The 21151-nt window shown below is 45.7% G+C and overlaps 1 protein-coding gene across 15 annotated transcripts in view; it reads right to left on the minus strand.

The window, feature by feature from the left end:
• Positions 1-1340: 1340 nt before the first annotated feature.
• Positions 1341-21151, minus strand: part of LOC110532465 (segment polarity protein dishevelled homolog DVL-1) — a 47311-nt gene continuing 27500 nt past the window's right edge. For 2 of the 15 annotated variants that reach the window (XM_090184927.1, XM_090184923.1), the window contains 10 exons: positions 21061-21130; positions 18238-18377; positions 16141-16217; positions 15637-15704; positions 15304-15381; positions 15030-15164; positions 13161-13328; positions 12492-12710; positions 6385-6422; positions 1341-3082 (listed from right to left, as the gene is read on the minus strand). In XM_090184927.1, the coding sequence (XP_090041053.1) occupies positions 6418-6422; positions 12492-12710; positions 13161-13328; positions 15030-15164; positions 15304-15381; positions 15637-15704; positions 16141-16217; positions 18238-18377; positions 21061-21130 (960 nt within the window). In that variant the 3' untranslated portion in view covers positions 1341-3082; positions 6385-6417. Of the gene's footprint in view, positions 3083-6384; positions 6423-11772; positions 11824-12491; positions 12711-13160; positions 13329-14528; positions 14665-15029; positions 15165-15303; positions 15382-15603; positions 15705-16140; positions 16218-18237; positions 18378-21060; positions 21131-21151 lie in introns of those variants that run through there. The other 13 variants (XM_090184926.1, XM_090184922.1, XM_090184925.1 and 10 more) reach the window with 8 other exon arrangements.

Consider the following 21151-nt stretch of genomic DNA (forward strand, 5'->3'; position numbering starts at 1 on the left):
GATGAGCCTGCAGGAAGTGTGCCACATGAGGGAGGAGGATGTCTTCCCTGTAACGCACAGCGTTGAGATTGCCTGCAATGACAACAAGCTCAGTCCAATGATGCTGTGACACACCGCCCCAGACCATGATGGACCCTCCACTTCCAAATCGATCCCACTCCAGAGTACAGGCCTTGGTGTAACGCTCATTCCTTCGACGATAAACGTGAATCGACCATCACCCCCCGAATCCAACTGCTCCTCGTCAGTGAAGAGCACTTTTTGCCAGTCCTGTCTGGTCCAGCGACGGTGGGTTTGTGCCTATAGGCGACGATGTTTCCGGTGATGTCTGGTGAGGGCCTGCCTTACAACAGGCTTACAAGCCCTCAGTCCAGCCTCTCTCAACCTATTGGGGACAGTCTGAGCACTCATGGAGGGATTGTGCATTCCTGGTGTAACTCGGGCAGTTATTGTTGCCATACCGTACCTGTCCAACAGGTGTGTTGTTTGGATGTACCAATCCTGTGCAGGTGTTGTTACATGTGGTCTGCCACTTCGAGGACGATCAGCTGTCCGTCCTGTTTCCCTGTAGCGCTGTCTTAGGCGTCTCACAGTACGGACATTGCAATTTATTGCCCTGGCCACATCTGCAGTCATCATGCCTCCTTGCAGCATGCCTAAGGCACGTTCACGCAGATGAGCAGGGGCACTGGGCATCTTTCTTTTGGTATTTTTCAGAGTCAGTAGAAAGGCCTCTTTAGTGTCCTAAGTTTTCATAACTGTGACCTTAATTGCCTACTGTCTGTAAGCTGTTAGTGTTTTAACAACTGTTACATAGGTGCATGTTCATTAATTGTTTATGGTTCATTGAACAAGCATGGGAAACAGTGTTTAAACCCTTTACAATGTGAAGTTATTTGGATTTTAATGAATTATCTTTGAAAGACAGGGTCCTGAAAAAGGGAAGTTTCTTTTTTTGCTGTGTCTCAGAAGGATACTCTATACATCTGGCCTAGTCTTTTTGAACACATTTCATGTTGATCTGAAAACACTCATATCACTTCTGCTATTTCTAAATGTATTCTACAAATTCAACATTTCACTAATTGTTCACTTGAATGGGTGAATACGGAATAGGAAAAATATAACAATAAATACCTCAGATGGCTGGATGTCTCCTACTGCTGGTTAAATAATGTAAATGCAATTATGACTATTGGCTACCATTGAGCATATAACACTTAGCATCATGTAATACAGTTAAAAGCTGTCTAACCAACCTTTTTTTCTGGTTTCTGTACGTACAACTAAAAAGCACGGTTCACAATGTTGTTTTTTAGAAGAGAAAAACAGACAAAATCTTTGTACATATATATTTTTTTATTCTTATATATAATACATTTCTATGTACAATTTATTCCTCTTTTTGTAAAGAAACAAAACGACGGACGAAGCTTTGATTGCAAACAGTGTTTCATACTAAAGGGCCAGAGAGAGAGCGAGACAATTAAAAAGTGCTCAAATAATTAGGACAGTGCCGTGATAGAAAGGTCTTATGCACCACACCGTTTGTGTGTTGTCGGTAGACTCAAACACAGCTGTATTCATTTGTTTCAAAAGAATAATTTTTCATCAGAAATCATCTGGTGATATCACAGAACAATACCTACACTGTACAGAACTACACACCTCACTGTGTGAAGCTTTGGTTATCTCTGATTCTGTCAACACTGATGACTGGAGGGGGACATCCATCCACTTTCAGCGACCCTGTTGTCTTTAACTGGTGATGATCAGCTTAGTTCTGTTTCAGGTAGTAGACCTCAAACACATGTCTGTTGTGGAGGTCACGGGCCAATTGACTGCATTATTAATGAGACATTGGACAAAGCACAGCTAGGACAGTCCTGGCCACTGAGTCACAGAGAGGGAAACCATGTGTGATTGTAAATGTGTCATAGAGAGAGGTATGACACTGACCGTCAATGCAACATCATGATCACATAAATATCACTAAACTTCTCCAGTGTATGGATTCTCCCTTTAGACCATTGGCAAGGGCTCTGGGTGGGTCTGGGGGATTGAGATCCAGACCCAGTCAGTTGGCCTGGATGTCAGGTTCTACAAACAGCAGGTAGTCATACTCCACATAGAGTAAGTACATGCTCTCAGAACTGGACTGTCTGTGTGGCAGCTCACAAGGATCACCATATTGAACAACACTCACATCGATTTCACAAACTCTACATGTCACGTCAATACAAAGGAGCTGGCAGGGGTCCAGTTCAGACACTGAGGCTCTGTGTGTTTGTGTGATAGCAGGACTCTCATCTGTTCTGTGGTGCTCTAGTCTGCTGTCTTCCCCTGCTCCGACATCAGATGGAGGGAGGGGACCAGCGTCTACATTCTTAACTCAGGGATAGTCAGTAGCAGAGAGGTAAAGAAGAAAAGGAGAGGCGGGACGGACAGGCGTCAGGCGTCAGGCAGTTGGACGGGGGAGTTGTTTGTGCTCAGCAAGTTTTTAAAAGGCACTGTCCTGTCTGTCACATGATGTCAACAAAGAACTCACAGGGATTTCCCATAGCGTGCTGAAAGGACTGGCGGCTGGCCGTGAGCTCAGGGGGGACGGCTCCTAGCTCCCGTACTGGGGGGGCCCCGGGAGGGGTGCTGCTGCTGACGGAGGTCTTAGGGGCCAACCGGGCCAGGCAGTATGGGGGGGGCAGGCCAGGGGGGCCGTAGGAGGAGGCGTGGCTTCGCTCACTGTGGCCACATGAGCCAAGCCCAGGCTGGGTGAAAGGGGCGTGTTTGTAGGTGAAGGAGGCGTGGCTGTGGGCGTGGCTGTTCAGTGACTGACAGTGGCTCCTGTGAGACTGGGCATGGCTGAAACCCGAGCGGGCGTGGCTGTTGCTGGAGTGGGCATGGCTGCTGTGATGACTCAACTGGCTGGCGGACCTATCACCAGGGCGCCTCGCCCCTAGGATGCCCGGTGGCTCGGATTCACTGCATGTGGATCTGTGACCCTTCTCTTGTGGGGAGGAGCGTCGGCTAGGGCCCTTCCCTGTCCCAATACCCACACTGGGGTTGGATCCACTGCTTCTGCTTCCTAGGAGAGGACAGAAACACACACACATCAGCTGGGCAGTCTCTCACCTGGTTTAACAACACCAGACACACATCAGCAGCTCCACCTCAGCAGCTACTTATTGCTGATTTTGAACAGATGGCTGAATTGGCTGCCATTGCTGTGATAATCATGGTGGTTGAACATTCATTATAATTCCCATCCACTATACAGACCTAGTTGTTAACAGTCAAAGACAAACACATGATAATTCCCTGGCTTTTTCTCCCGCAAATCTCAGACCGACTTCCCACTGGGCACAGACGTCAGTCCAACATCTAGTTTTGATTTACATTTGGTTAGTTGTCAACTAACCTGAATTCAAAGTCAAATCAACAAAACAATTCATATAATTGGATTTAGGTTAAAAGTTGGGTGAAAGAATGACATTCCCAAATCCAATCAGTTTTCCATGTTGATTCGACGTCATCACATTGAACTTTTTGTTGTTGAAATTATGTGAAAACAACGTCGATTCAATCAGTTTTTGCCCAGTAGGTTGAGATGCCACTCTATCACCTATCAATGCTGACTATGGACTCCTCTCTGGATTTTATTGATACAAATGTAACGCTACACCTGCATCATCACATTTTAACATTGGAGCACTGCATTGGCAATAGCCCCACAAATGGTGCTTTTATCATCTGTTCTCGGAGAAAGACATCCATTCAGTATTCCAGTGTTTAATTGTACAGAGAAAGATGAAAACGATCGTACTGATACAGGTGTACAACATTATCATCATGATCAAACATTTCCCCCACCTTTCGATAAGCAATGAGCCCAACAGTACTGGGTAAAGTGGTGAATGATTGCCCCCTAGCAGTGAGAATGATAGTGCAAGGCTTGGCCTGAACTGATCCTCCTGAATCATGCACATCTCTGACAGAGACTACAGCAGCACAGTACCAACCAACACATGCCCACAGGTGCAGAGAGGGAGAACAGACAGTCAGGAGAGGAGAGTCAAACAGACACAGGTGCAGGAGCAGAAACAGTACGGACACACACCTTCACACACGCATACACTCAAACACTCAGAGGGAGAGGCATGGGAGAAGCACGGGAAACAATAACCTTAAACGCTATGGTATGAGGAGAACAAGGTGTATATATATACAGTGGGGCAAAAAAGGATTTAGTCAGCCACCAATTGTGCAAGTTCTCCCACTTAAAATGATGAGAGAGGCCTGTAATTTTCATCATAGGTACACTTCAACTATGACAGACAAAATGAGAAAAAAAATCCAGAAAATCACATTGTAGGATTTTTAATGAATTTATTTGCAAATTATGGTGGAAAGTAAGTATTTGATCAATAACAAAAGTTTATCTCAATACTTTTGGCCCTTTGTTGGTAATGACAGAGGTCAAACATTTTCTGTAAGTCTTCACAAGGTTTTCACACACTGTTGCTGGTATTTTGGCCCATTCCTCCATGCAGATCTCCTCTAGAGCAGTGATTTTTTGGGGCTGTTGCTGGGCAACACGGACTTTCAACTCCCTCCAAAGATTTTCTATGGGGTTGAGATCTGGAGACTGGCTAGGCCACTCCAGGACCTTGAAATGCTTATTTTTACCCCTTTTTCTCCCCTACTATCTTGTCTCATCGCTACAACTCCCGTACGGGCTCGGGAGAGACGAAGGTTGAAAGTCATGCGTCCTCCGATACACAACCCAACCAAGCCGCACTGCTTCTTAACACAGCGCGCATCCAACCCGGAAGCCAGCCGCACCAATGTGTCGGAGGAAACACCGTGCACCTGGCAACCTTGGTTAGCGCGCACTGCGCCCGGGCCGCCGCAGGAGACGCTGGTGCGCGATGAGACAAGGACATCCCTACCGACGAAGCCCTCCCTAACCCGGACGACGCTAGGCTAATTGTGCGTCGCCCCATTGACCTCCCGGTCGCGGCCGGTTACGACAGAGCCTGGGCGCAAACCCAGAGTCTCTGATGGCACAGCTGGCGCTGCAGTACAGCGCCCTTAACCACTGCGCCACCATGGAGGCCCCACGTTTCATCTTCAATGCCCTTGCTGATGGAAGGAGGTTTTCATTCAAAATCTCAGGATACATGGCCCCATTCATTCTTTCCTTTACACGGATCAGTCGTCCTGGTCCCTTTGCAGAAAAACAGCCCCAAAGCATGATGTTTCCACCCCCATGCTTCACAGTAGGTATGGTGTTCTTTGGATGCAACTCAGCATTCTTTGTCCTCCAAACATGACGAGTTGAGTTTTTACCAAAAAGTTATATTTTGGTTTCATCTGACCATATGACATTCTCCCAATCTTCTTCTGGATCATCCAAATGCTCTCTAGCAAACTTCAGACGGGCCTGGACATGTACTGGCTTAAGCAGGAGGACATCTGGCACTGCAGGATTTGAGTCCCAGCTCTCTGCAGGTCATTCACTAGGTCCCCCCGTGTGGTTATGGGATTTTTGCTCACCGTTCTTGTGATCATTTTGACCCCACGGGATGAGATCTTGAGTGGAGCCCCAGATCGAGGGAGATTATCAGTGGTCTTGTATGTCTTCCATTTCCTAATAATTGCTCCCACAGTTGATTTCTTCAAACCAAGCTGCTTACCTATTGCAGATTCAGTCTTCCCAGCCTGGTGCAGGTCTACAAGTTTGTTTCTGGTGTCCTTTGACAGCTCTTTGGTCTTGGCCATAGTGGAGTTTGGAGTGTGACAGTTTGAGGTTGTGGACAGGTGTCTTTTATACTGATAACAAGTTGAGTGGAGGACAGAGGAGCCTCTTAAAGAAGAAGTTAGAGGTCTGTGAGAGCCAGAAATCTTGCTTGTTTGTAGGTGACCAAATACTTATTTTCCACCATAATTTGCAAATAAATTCCTTAAAAATCCTACAATATGATTTTCTGGATTTTTTTTCTTCTCATTTTGTCTGTCATAGTTGAAGTGTACCTATGATGAAAATTACAGGCCTCTCTCATCTTTTTAAGTGGGAGAACTTGCACAATTGGTGGCTGACTAAATACATTTTTGCCCCACTGTATATATATCTAAAGAGAGACAGAAATAAAAAGAGATGTAGAGAGAGGAGAGGGCAAAGAGCAAGAGAGGAGGCAAGATAAAGAGTTGCAATGGATTGAGAGAGAGAGAGAGAGAGAGAGAGAGAGAGGTAGAGAGAGAGAGGTAGAGAGAGAAAGATAGAGCGGTAGAGAGAGAGAGAGAGAGAGAGAGAGAGAGAGAGAGAGGTAGAGAGGTACAGGTAGCAGAGAAGTAGAGGGGTAGCGAGTGGGCTAGCTGTTAGCTTACCGGATCCCCAGAGTCCAGGGACTACCTGGTCCATCAGTCTACCGTTGCCCAGCAGAAACAGAGGGAACAACAGCGTTACACACACCTCCCAACCCAGCCTAACCTCTCTAACCTGTCTACTGCTGTCACCTCCCAACCCAGCCTAACCTCTCTAACCTGTCTACTGCTGTCACCTCCCAACCTAGCCTAACCTCTCTAACCTGTCTACTGCTGTCACCTCCCAACCCAGCATACCTGTCTACTGCTGTCACCTCCCAACCCAGCATACCTGTCTACTGCTGTCACCTCCCAGCCCAGCCTAACCTGTCTAACCTGTCTACTGCTGTCACCTCCCAGCCTAGCCTAACCTGTCTAAAATGTCTACTGCTGTCACCTCCCAACCCTGTCTAACCCAGTCTACTGTTGTCACCTCCCAGCCCAGCCGAACCTGTCTACTGCTGTCACCTCCCAGCCCAGCCTAACCTGTCTACTGCTGTCACCTCCCAGCCTAGCCTAACCTGTCTACTGCTGTCACCTCCCAGCCCAGGCTAACCTGTCTACTGCTGTCACCTCCTAACCCAGCATAACCTGTCAACTGCTGTCACCTCCCAGCCCAGCCTAACCTGTCTAACCTGTCTACAGCTGTCACCTCCTAGCCCAGCCTAACCTGTCTAACCTGTCTACTGCTGTCACCTCCCAGCCCAGCCTAACCTGTCTACTGCTGTCACCTCCTAACCCAGCATAACCTGTCTACTGTTGTCAACTCCTAACCCAGCCTAACGGGTCTACTGCTGTCACCTCTCAGCCTAGCCTAACCTGTCTACTGCTGTCACCTCCCAGCCCAGCCTAACCTGTCTACTGCTGTCACCTCCCACCCCAGCATAACCTGTCTACTACTGTCACCTCCTAACCCAGCATAACCTGTCTACTGCTGTCACCTCCCAACCCAGCATAACCTGTCTACTGCTGTCACCTTCTAACCCAGCCTAACGTGTCTACTGCTGTCACCTCCCAGCCTAGCCTAACCTGTCTACTGCTGTCACCTCCCAGCCCAGCCTAACCTGTCTACTGCTGTCACCTCCCACCCCCGCATAACCTGTCTACTGTTATAACCTCCCAACCCAGCATAACCTGTCTACTGCTGTCACCTCCTAACCCAGCATAACCTGTCTACTGCTGTCACCTCCTAACCCAGCATAACCTGTCTACTGCTGTCACCTCCTAACCCAGCATAACCTGTCAACTGCTGTCACCTCCCAGCCCAGCCTAACCTGTCTAACCTGTCTACAGCTGTCACCTCCTAGCCCAGCCTAACCTGTCTAACCTGTCTACTGCTGTCACCTCCCAGCACAGCCTAACCTGTCTAACCTGTCTACTGCTGTCACCTCCTAACCCAGCATAACCTGTCTACTGTTGTCACCTCCTAACCCAGCATAACCTGTCTACTGCTATCACCTTCCAACCCCGCATAACCTGTCTACTGCTGTCACCTCCTAACCCAGCATAACCTGTCTACTGCTGTCACCTCCTAACCCAGCCTAACGTGTCTACTGCTGTCAACTCCCAGCCTAGCCTAACCTGTCTACTGCTGTCACCTCCCAGCCCAGCCTAACCTGTCTACTGCTGTCACCTCCTAACCCAGCATAACCTGTCTACTGTTATCACCTCCCAACCCAGCATAACCTGTCTACTATTGTCACCTCCTAACCCAGCCTAACGTGTCTACTGCTGTCACCTCCCAGCCTAGCCTAACCTGTCTACTGCTGTCACCTCCCAGCCCAGCCTAACCTGTCTACTGCTGTCACCTCCCACCCCCGCATAACGTGTCTACTGTTATAACCTCCCAACCCAGCATAACCTGTCTACTGCTGTCACCTCCTAACCCAGCATAACATGTCTACTGCTGTCACCTCCTAACCCAGCATAACCTGTCTACTGCTGTCACCTCCTAACCCAGCATAACCTGTCTACTGCTGTCACCTCCCAACCCAGCATAACCTGTCTACTGCTGTCACCTCCTAACCCAGCCTAACCTGTCTACTGCTGTCACCTCCCAACCCAGCATAACCTGTCTACTGCTGTCACCTCCTAACCCAGCATAACCTGTCTACTGCTGTCACCTCCTAACCCAGCATAACCTGTCTACTGTTGTCACCTCCTAACCCAACCTGTCTACTGCTGTCACCTCCTAACCCAACATAACCCGTCTACTGCTGTCACCTCCTAACCCAGCATAACCTGTCTACTGCTATCACCTCCCAACCCAGCCTGTCTACTGCTGTCACTTCCTAACCCAGCATAACCTGTCTACTGCTATCACCTCCCAACCCAGCCTGTCTACTGCTGTCACCTCCTAACCCAGCATAACTGGTCTACTGTTATCACCTCCCAACCCAACCTGTCTACTGCTGTCACCTCCCAACCCAACCTGTCTACTGCTGTCACCTCCTAACCCAGCATAACTTGTCTACTGTTATCACCTCCCAACCCAACCTGTCTACTGCTGTCACCTCCCAACCCAACCTGTCTACTGCTGTCACCTCCTACCCCAATGTGTCTACTGCTGTCACCTCCTAACCCAGCATAACCTGTCTACTGCTGTCACCTCCCAACCCAGCATAACCTGTCTACTGCTGTCACCTCCCAACCCAACCTGTCTACTGCTGTCACTTCCTAACCCAACCTGTCTACTGCTGTCACCTCCCAACCCAACATAACCTGTCTACTGCTGTCACCTCCTAACCCAACGTGTCTACTGCTGTCACCTCCTAACCCAGCATAACCTGTCTACTGCTGTCACCTCCTAACCCAACGTGTCTACTGCTGTCACCTCCCAACCCAGCATAACCTGCCTACTGCTGTCACCTCCCAGCCCAGCCCAACCTGTCTAACCTGTCTACTGTTATCACCTCCCAACCCAGCATAACCTGCCTACTGCTGTCACCTCCCAGCCCAGCCCAACCTGTCTAACCTGTCTACTGTTATCACCTCCCAACCCAGCATAACCTGTCTACAGCTGTCACCTCCCAGCCTAACCTGTCTAACCTGTCTACTGCTGTCACCTCCCAGCCCAGCCTAACCTGTCTACTGCTGTCACCTCCCAGCCCAGCCTAACCTGTCTACTGCTGTCACCTCCCAGCCCAGCCTAACCTGTCTACTGCTGTCACCTCCCAGCCCAGCCTAACCTGTCTACTGCTGTCACCTCCCAGCCCAGCCTAACCTGTCTACTGCAGTCACCTCCCAGCCCAGCCTAACCTGTCTACTGCTGTCACCTCCCAACCCAGCCTGTCTACTGCTGTCACCTCCCAACCCAGCCTGTCTACTGCTGTCACCTCCCAACCCAGCCTGTCTACTGCTGTCATCTCCCAACCCAGCCTGTCTACTGCTGTCATCTCCCAGCCCAGCCTAACCTGTCTACTGCTGTCACCTCCCAGCCCAGCCTAACCTGTCTACTGCAGTCACCTCCCAGCACAGCCTAACCTGTCTACTGCTGTCACCTCCCAACCCAGCCTGTCTACTGCTGTCATCTCCCAACCCAGCCTGTCTACTGCTGTCATCTCCCAACCCAGCCTAACCTGTCTACTGCTGTCACCTCCCAGCCCAGCCTAACCTGTCTACTGCTGTCACCTCCCAGCCCAGCCTAACCTGTCTACTGCAGTCACCTCCCAGCCCAGCCTAACCTGTCTACTGCTGTCACCTCCCAACCCAGCCTGTCTACTGCTGTCATCTCCCAACCCAGCCTGTCTACTGCTGTCATCTCCCAACCCAGCCTAACCTGTCTACTGCTGTCACCTCCCAACCCAGCCTAACCTGTCTACTGCAGTCACCTCCCAGCCCAGCCTAACCTGTCTACTGCTGTCACCACCCAACCCAGCCTGTCTACTGCTGTCACCTCCCAACCCAGCCTGTCTACTGCTGTCACCTCCCAACCCAGCCTAACCTGTCTACTGCTGTCACCTCCCAACCCAGCCTGTCTACTGCTGTCACCTCCTAACCCAGCCTGTCTACTGCTGTCACCTCCCAGCCCAGCCTGTCTACTGCTGTCACCTCCCAGCCCAGCCTGTCTACTGCTGTCACATCCCAACCAAGCCTGTCTACTGCTGTCACCTCCCAGCCCAGCCTAACCTGTCTACTGCTGTCACCTCCCAACCGAGCCTGTCTACTGCTGTCATCTCCCAACCCAGCCTGTCTACTGCTGTCACCTCCCAGCCCAGCCTGTCTACTGCTGTCACCTCCCAACCCAGCCTGTCTACTGCTGTCACCTCCCAACCCAGCCTAACCTGTCTACTGCTGTCATCTCCCAACCCAGCCTGTCTACTGCTGTCATCTCCCAACCCAGCCTGTCTACTGCTGTCACCTCCCAACCCAGCCTGTCTACTGCTGTCACCTCCCAACCCAGCCTGTCTACTGCTGTCATCTTCCAACCCAGCCTGTCTACTGCTGTCACCTCCCAACCCAGCCTGTCTACTGCTGTCACCTCCCAACCCAGCCTACCCTTTTCAAATCCAGTCTAGCCCAGCCCCATCTAACCCAGTCTAGCCCAGCCCCATCTAACCCAGAGCGGCTCCCTCTATTTCATTCTAGTCTATCCCCTATCCTGTTCTGGTCCAACTGCAGCCTAACTTACTTTACAGCAAACTCACTGAATGATGAGTTAGAGCAATGAAATGTCCTCAGATACTCGCCAACAAATGTCCTATTACTCTCTCTCTCTCTCTCTCACACACGCACGCACGCATGCACGCACACACACACACACATTCACATTCTCATGATGAACATCCACAAATGCTCGCCTGGAAGTGCCAAATGAAAAAAACACTGCAAATGTCAATCAAGACATGCAGCAAAATATGAAAGGGAATAAAACAACTTATGTAAAAGATGAAGATGAGATGTAAACATACTGAGGGTATGTACTGAGGGTCCTACAACTGTCCTACTGATGACTCATCCTAATGACTCTTCAGCCCTAAGGAACTGGCTCATTACCGTATCAGAACAGTCCAGGACAATGAGGTCTGAATGCAATGGGAATCCCTTTGAAATAATGGGAGATGACTAAAAACATGTGATGACAACGTCTGGATGATTGACTTCATAGTGATTTGAACAGAAGCTGGAAATCAGACAGAAGAGCAATACGATGACAAATGTGAAACAAAAGACCAAAAATCTCCATGCAGGCTAGTTATGACCACCCCACCCTGATGCCTCTCTCCCTCAGTGCAGTACCATGTCGGAACGATTACAAACCGTGCAGCAGAAAAAGAGCAATGTAATGTGTTGAAATCATGTTGAAATCAAACAAAATATAGTTCAAGAATTGTTGGGAGGGTGGGACCTCATTTGATCATTTTGTGCAAGCAATAATCAGCCAAAAGCGGATACAGTCCTTAGTGTACACACCCAGTACTGAAGAGCTGTCCTCTGCATGAACCATGTTGACTCATGATCGACCTTGACAATATAAGACCATTTTAGAACACCCTCTATTAAATAAATATGTATCTCTGTGCGTGTGACATCTTATGTCAACTTAATTTCCAAGCAGGCCAAGCAGGCTAACCTGGAACTACTCATGGCTGCAAACTTATTGGATTGTTAAAAACTTCAAAAGAAATGTAGCAGTGCAAAAGCTTTTTTTTTTTGACTATTTAACTTGTTGCTTCAGATATAAAAACAAAAGTGAATGATGAGTAAGTTGTGTCAGTTTGTCTCCTCAGTAAGAAAAGCACCACTTATTTTTAAAATTAGGAATCCAATGTGCCATTTGTTTATTTCTGTGTTTACGTGACTAATGCTACTACTTTTTGGAAAATGTGTTGTATACATGTATGTATTTCTTCCTGTTTATCAAAAAGAATTGTCCCAACAATAAGAGAAGTAGGCTATTCTATTGAAATACGATATGAGTAGTGAGACAAATGAGAGTAAAGAACTTTCCACAATCAGAAATCATGTAAATTCCTTATGGAATTTAAATACAATATTTTGTTAACAGTTGACATTAGCTGTCATGAAAAGTAACGTGGTGACATACAGTATATGGTCAAATGAGTCATCCACTCTGACCCATTCATATTGATGAGGAAGTTAGAGTTAGCAGCCCTGACCTACAGACTCACCCTCACTGTTGTGGCTGCCAGCACTCCCACTGTGGAAACTGTGGCAGGGGTCTGAGTAGCCCGGAGGGAAGCCTGCAGGTGCGGAGGGGAAGGGGGGGTAGGGGAATGGCTGACCCCCCAGGGGCCACGGGTTGGTGGCAGGGGGGGGGAGGGGGGCCAGGGTGTCCTGCTCAGAGCCCCCACCACTGGAACCCTCGTTCAGGTTGAGAGACGCCATGTCTGAAAGAGAGAGCAAAAGATAATAAAGAGAGAGAGAGAGAGAGAGAGAGAGAGAGAGAGAGAGAGAGAGACAGACAGACATACAGACAGAGAGAGAGAGTTAGTGAGGTAGCCCCTCCATGACAGGTAAAAAACACTCTGCCACTGGACTCTACAGTACACTTAACACATTGGACTCTACAGTACACTTAACACATTGGACTCTACAGTACACTTAACACATTGGACTCTACAGTACAATTAACACATTGGACTCTACAGTACACTTAACACATTGGACTCTACAGTACACTTAACACATTGGACTCTACAGTACACTTAACACATTGGACTCTACAGTACAATTAACACATTGGACTCTACAGTACACTTAACACAAGTAAAAATACACTTCTAACGATACAATCCAGTAGATAATATATGACTGTCAAAGTGGCTCAGTGTCAGTACTTTGGCAGAGGTCTCCGAAGGTGTAGTAGCACTGCTCTGAGAAGGTGATCTTGTTGACGGTGTGTCTCAGATAACCATGTTTCAGCAGACTGCTGGCATACTTCCTGGCATCTCTCCTGTCCTTGAAGCCCTCCACCCTCGAGTAGAGCCAGTCCACCACGTCAGCACCTGGCACAGCGACACACACAGCAACACACTGTTTTAGACTGTAGTCTGAATCACAACCTCACAACGTCGATTAGAGCCAGTCCGCCACGTCAGCACCTGGCACAGCGACACACACAGCAACACACTGTTTTAGACTGTAGTCTGAATCACAACCTCACAACGTCGAGTAGAGCCAGTCCACCACGTCAGCACCTGGCACAGCGACACACACAGCAACACACTGTTTTAGACTGTAGTCTGAATCACAACCTCACAACGTCGAGTAGAGCCAGTCCACCACGTCAGCACCTGGCACAGCGACACACACAGCAACACACTGTTTTAGACTGTAGTCTGAATCACAACCTCACAACGTCGATTAGAGCCAGTCCGCCACGTCAGCACCTGGCACAGCGACACACACAGCAACACACTGTTTTAGACTGTAGTCTGAATCACAACCTCACAACGTCGAGTAGAGCCAGTCCACCACGTCAGCACCTGGCACAGCGACACACACAGCAACACACTGTTTTAGACTGTAGTCTGAATCACAACCTCACAACGTCGATTAGAGCCAGTCCGCCACGTCAGCACCTGGCACAGCGACACACACAGCAACACACTGTTTTAGACTGTAGTCTGAATCACAACGTCGAGTAGAGCCAGTCCACCACGTCAGCACCTGGCACAGCGACACACACAGCAACACACTGTTTTAGACTGTAGTCTGAATCACAACCTCACAACGTCGAGTAGAGCCAGTCCACCACGTCAGCACCTGGCACAGCGACACACACAGCAACACACTGTTTTAGACTGTAGTCTGAATCACAACCTCACAACGTCGAGTAGAGCCAGTCCACCACGTCAGCACCTGGCACAGCGACACACACAGCAACACACTGTTTTAGACTGTAGTCTGAATCACAACCTCACAACGTCGAGTAGAGCCAGTCCACCACGTCAGCACCTGGCACAGCGACACACACAGCAACACACTGTTTTAGACTGTAGTCTGAATCACAACCTCACAACGTCGAGTAGAGCCAGTCCACCACGTCAGCACCTGGCACAGCGACACACACAGCAACACACTGTTTTAGACTGTAGTCTGAATCACAACCTCACAACGTCGAGTAGAGCCAGTCCAACACGTCAGCACCTGGCACAGCGACACACACAGCAACACACTGTTTTAGACTGTAGTCTGAATCACAACCTCACAACGTCGAGTAGAGCCAGTCCACCACGTCAGCACCTGGCACAGCGACACACACAGCAACACACTGTTTTAGACTGTAGTCTGAATCACAACCTCACAACGTCGAGTAGAGCCAGTCCACCACGTCAGCACCTGGCACAGCGACACACACAGCAACACACTGTTTTAGACTGTAGTCTGAATCACAACCTCACAACGTCGAGTAGAGCCAGTCCGCCACGTGACATAGCAGCACACACAGGATAAGAAGACTGTAGTCTGCACTACAACAGCACACACTCATACAGGATTATATTACCCTATAATACTGATAGCATATACTAACTACACCACATCAAGCAAGTAGATGTTATGTTGACACTATCAAGGAAATGTTTTGCAAAAAACATCACAGTTTAACAGTAAGGGAAGTGATTGCTGTTTCAAGTCCAACTTTAAGTTCTTAATTTACTCAATTTAAATGGTACATTATTAGTAGTTATCAGTGTCCCTCTCACCGATGACAGCGTTGCCAATGGTGATCTTCAACCACATCCTGTCCCGGATCTCCAGACCAGAGTCAGGCAGCTGCATCACCTTGACGATGGTTGATATGTCCGTCTTACTCGCAGATAGCGGCAAGTCGTCAAATTCTGAAGGGGAGAGGAGGTTGAGACACAGCACATTCACAGACATGTTCTGTATGTGGCCTTTCTAGTACTGTGAGAGTGCAGCTATGTCTAGTGATTGCAATAGTTTGTGTGTGTGACTATGGTCATAGTGTGGTCATACCGTAGTGTGGGTAGGGTCCGGTCAGGGCAGTTGTGTGGGAGATCCAGGCAGCAGGGTCGATGGGCCTCACTGGTTCAGCTGCACAAACATAACATAACACACACACACACACAGCCAGTTAGAACACATAACCTCCATCATATACTGTGAGTTAGCCAGTATTTGTGGTGAAACTTCTACTCCACATGAATTTATAAGCACAAACACTGAGATTTTCAAAACGTTTCAAAAAGTATTTAAAAAGGTTCTAAAGTGAGTTTCCAGCAGAGTTTGAGAACCCTGTTTGTAAGTGGTAATAACCTGTTGTTGGTGGAACATCGGTGAGTGTCTTACCCCGGGGGATGGTGAAGTAGCTTCGCGGAGACGGGTCCCAACACTTGGCCACAGTAAGACTAATAGGACTGGAGAACACATGGGGAGACCGTCAGTTACAATACATACATATTCTACTCACTTCTACAGCTCCTGCACAGTTAAAGGAACAAGAGGAAACAATAGAGAGGAAAGGAAATGATTGGTTGAACTACAAGATTTATGGAGAGAAATATTACTACAATAAAATAGTCAATCAATAGTCAATCATGCAGGAGCTGTTTAAAATACAAACCCACTGTTATCCAATCAGAGGTCAGCATCAACTGATACCTCTAATAAAAGACTAATATACTCCAGTCTTACCATCGCTCAGCTTTAAATCCTGTAAATACCCAACAGCCATGTTCTTTGACTGTCTGTCCTGACCTGTGACCATGTTCACACGCAACATTTGAACATCGCTTGAAATGTTTTCTGGGTTATCGTTAACAATCCTGCATTGTAACACAGTACTGCTCTTACCCTGTTTTGGAGACAATCTCTCTCAGGATCCTCACAGCGTCATCGTTGCTCATGTTCTCAAAGTTCACATCGTTCACCTGGGGAACACAAGCACGCAGTTAATGTCCATGTTCACAGATCAGGTCTTTAAAATGAACAAGTGGTTGGACAAAAGGATCAAGTGGTTGGACAAAAGGAACAAGTGGTTAGACAAAAGGATCAAGTGGTTGGACATAAGGAACAAGTGGTTGGACATAAGGAACAAGTGGTTAGACAAAAGGAACAAGTGGTTGGACAAAAGGAACAAGTGGTTGGACAAAAGGATCAAGTGGTTGGACATAAGGAACAAGTGGTTGGACAAAAGGAACAAGTGGTTGGACAAAAGGATCAAGTGGTTGGACAAAAGGAACAAGTGGTTGGACATAAAGAACAAGTGGTTGGACAAAAGGAACAAGTGGTTGGACAAAAGGAACAAGTGGTTGGACAAAAGGAACAAGTGGTTGGACAAAAGGAACAAGTGGTTGGACAAAAGGATCAAGTGGTTGGACAAAAGGAACAAGTGGTTGGACATAAAGAACAAGTGGTTGGACAAAAGGTACAAGTGGTTGGACAAAAGGAACAAGTGGTTGGACAAAAGGAACAAGTGGTTGGACAAAAGGATCAAGTGGTTGGACAAAAGGATCAAGTGGTTGGACATAAGGAACAAGTGGTTGGACATAAAGAACAAGTGGTTGGACATAAAGAACAAGTGGTTGGACAAAAGGAACAAGTGGTTGGACAAAAGGAACAAGTGGTTGGACAAAAGGAACAAGTGGTTGGACAAAAGGAACAAGTGGTTGGACAAAAGGAACAAGTGGTTGAACAAAAGGAACAAGTGGTTGGACAAAAGGAACAAGTGGTTGGACATAAGGAACAAGTGGTTGGACAAAAGGAAAAAGTGGTTGGACATAAGGAACAAGTGGTTGGACATAAGGAACAAGTGGTTGGACATAAAGAACAAGTGGTTGGACATAAAGAACAAGTGGTTGGACAAAAGGAACAAGTGGTTGGACAAAAGGAACAAGTGGTTGGACAAAAGGAACAAGTGGTTGGACAAAAGGAACAAGTGGTTGGACAAAAGGAACAAGTGGTTGGACAAAAGGATCAAGTGGTTGGACAAAAGGAACAAGTGGTTGGACAAAAGGTACAAGTGGTTGGACAAAAGGAACAAGTGGTTGGACATAAGGAACAAGTGGTTGGACATAAGGAACAAGTGGTTGGACATAAAGAACAAGTGGTTGGACATAAAGAACAAGTGGTTGGACAAAAGGAACAAGTGGTTGGACAAAAGGAACAAGTGGTTGGACAAAAGGAACAAGTGGTTGGACAAAAGGAACAAGTGGTTGGACAAAAGGAACAAGTGGTTGGACAAAAGGAACAAGTGAATAAAGAAACACAAAATAAACATGTGCTTTAGGACTCTGCAGTCTACAAGTTAATTATCCAGGGCACTATTGTGTCACACACACACACACACACACACACACACACACACACACACACACACACACGTGGGCTTTCAGACGCATATAAAAGCTAGTAAATCCTAAGCAGCTTTATACTGCATGTATGTATGGGTGGAAAAACACACTGGCTCCCCAATAAATTAGGTTAATAAATGCTGAATCCACAATAACTAGAGATCAGCCACCATGTATATTGTGTACAAGAGGAGGCGTGGCCAGAGAGGTTAGTCTGAGTCCAGCCATACACACGTCAAAGAGAACTAAACACAGGGAGGAAAAGGAAAGACAGAAAAACAACTCATAGAAAAGAGGGTTATGGGGAGGGAAGTGATGAGGACCATTACAGATGGTTGTCAATAGGTCACAACAAAGCTAGGCAGAAACACAGGACCTGTTTCCCCTTTCCCTCATTGTGTCAAACACACTGTATCCAAACATTATTGGGAATGCTATGGAAATCACAAAGCAAGTTTTTCCATTTGCAAGCACTGGCTCATTCCCTCAACAAACCATACAAATATGGGCAAAATATCTCATGCAGAATGCAACATATAGAATAACCTTAGAATATTACATATAGAATAAACGTTAGGTCCATTAATAGTGGGTGTACCTGTAGGAGCATGTCCCCAGGTTCTATCCTGCCATCTGCAGCCACAGCTCCTCCCTTCATGATGGAGCCGATGTAGATCCCCCCGTCCCCCCGGTCGTTACTCTGCCCCACGATACTGATACCCAGGAAGTTATACTTCTCTGGAGGAGAGAGACAGAAACAAGTCTGTTTACAGTCAATGGACTCTGATGATATTTGCATAAAACACTATAACTCTGATGATATCTGTATGAAATACTATGTACCCTGATGATATCTGTATCAAACACTATGAACTCTGATGATATCTGTATCAAACACTATGAACTCTGATGATATCTGTATCAAACACTAATGAACTCTGATGATATCTGTATCAAACACTATGAAATCTGATGATATCTGTATCAAACATATGAACCCTGATGATATTTGTATCAAACACCATGAACCCTGATGATATCTGTATCAAACATATAAAATCTGATGATATTTGTATCAAACATATGAACTCTGATGATATTTGTATCAAACACTATGGACCCTGATGATATTTGTATCAAACACTATGAAATCTGATGATATCTGTATCAAACATATGAACCCTGATGATATTTGTATCAAACACCATGAACCCTGATGATATCTGTATCAAACATATAAAATCTGATGATATTTGTATCAAACATATGAACTCTGATGATATTTGTATCAAACACTATGGACCCTGATGATATTTGTATCAAGCACTATGAACTCTGATGATATCTGTATCAAACACTATGCACTCTGATGATATCTGTATCAAACACTATGCACTCTGATGATATCTGTATCAAACACTATGCACTCTGATGATATCTGTATCAAACACTATGCACTCTGATGATATCTGTATCAAACACTATGAACTCTGATGATATCTGTATCAAACACTATGAACTCTGATGATATCTGTATCAAACATATGAAATCTGATGATATCTGTATCAAACACTATGCACTCTGATGATATCTGTATCAAACATATGAACTCTGATGATATCTGTATCAAACACTATGAACTCTGATGATATCTGTATCAAACACTATGCACTCTGATGATATCTGTATCAAACACTATGAACTCTGATGATATCTGTATCAAACACTATGAACTCTGATGATATCTGTATCAAACACTATGCACTCTGATGATATCTGTATCAAACATATGAACTCTGATGATATCTGTATCAAACACTATGCACTCTGATGATATCTGTATCAAACACTATGCACTCTGATGATATCTGTATCAAACACTATGCACTCTGATGATATCTGTATCAAACACTATGCACTCTGATGATATCTGTATCAAACACTATGCACTCTGATGATATCTGTATCAAACATATGAACTCTGATGATATCTGTATCAAACACTATGCACTCTGATGATATCTGTATCAAACACTATGCACTCTGATGATATCTGTATCAAACACTATGCACTCTGATGATATCTGTATCAAACACTATGCACTCTGATGATATCTGTATCAAACATATGAACTCTGATGATATCTGTATCAAACACTATGCACTCTGATGATATCTGTATCAAACACTATGAACTCTGATGATATCTGTATCAAACATATGAACTCTGATGATATCTGTATCAAACACTATGCACACTGATGATATCTGTATCAAACACTATGCACTCTGATGATATCTGTATCAAACACTATGCACTCTGATGATATCTGTATTAAACACTATGAACTCTGATGATATCTGTATCAAACATATGAACTCTGATGATATCTGTATCAAACACTATGCACTCTGATGATATCTGTATCAAACATATAAAATCTGATGATATTTGTATCAAACATATGAACTCTGATGATATCTGTATCAAACACTATGCACTCTGATGATATCTGTATCAAACACTATGCACTCTGATGATATCTGTATCAAACATATGAACTCTGATGATATCTGTATCAAACATATGAACTCTGATGATATCTGTATCAAACATATGAACTCTGATGATATCTGTATCAAACACTATGCACTCTGATGATATCTGTATCAAACATATGAACTCTGATGATATCTGTATCAAACACTATGCACTCTGATGATATCTGTATCAAACATATGAACTCTGATGATATCTGTATCAAACATATGAACTCTGATGATATCTGTATCAAACACTATGGACCCTGATGATATCTGTATCAAACACTATAACTCTGATGACATCTGTATCAAACATATGAACTCTGATGATATCTGTATCAAACATTATGAACTCTGATATTTGTATTAAACAAAATGAACTCTGATGATATCTGTATCAAACAAAATTAACTATGATGACATCTGTATTAAACACTATGGACCCTGATGATATTTGTATCAAACATATGAACTCTGATGATATCTGTATCAAACACTATGAACTCTGATGATATCTGTATCAAACACTATGAACTCTGATGATATCTGTATCAAACATATGAACTCTGATGATATCTGTATCAAACATATGAAATCTGCTGATATTTGTATCAAACACTATGAACTCTGATGATATTTGTATCAAACATATGAACCCTGATGATATTTGTATCAAACAAAATTAACTATGATGATATCTGTATCAAACACTATGAACTCTGATATTTGTATTAAACAAAATGAACTCTGATGATATCTGTATCAAACACTATGAACTCTGATGATATTTGTATCAAACACTATGAACTCTGATGATATTTAGTAGAAAAAAAGAGTCAGAGAGAAAAGAGATACATTAAAAGGGGAAAGCCGTACCCATGTTGAGTGTGACAGTGATGATGTTTAGACTCATTGTGGAATCGGTGATGCTGCTGAAAGACGAAGACTGGAAAGGAGGGAGGCAGAT

This window comes from Oncorhynchus mykiss, chromosome 9 (assembly GCF_057628025.1).
Source record: "Oncorhynchus mykiss isolate SJ-2025 chromosome 9, ASM5762802v1, whole genome shotgun sequence".
NCBI lineage: Eukaryota > Metazoa > Chordata > Actinopteri > Salmoniformes > Salmonidae > Oncorhynchus > Oncorhynchus mykiss.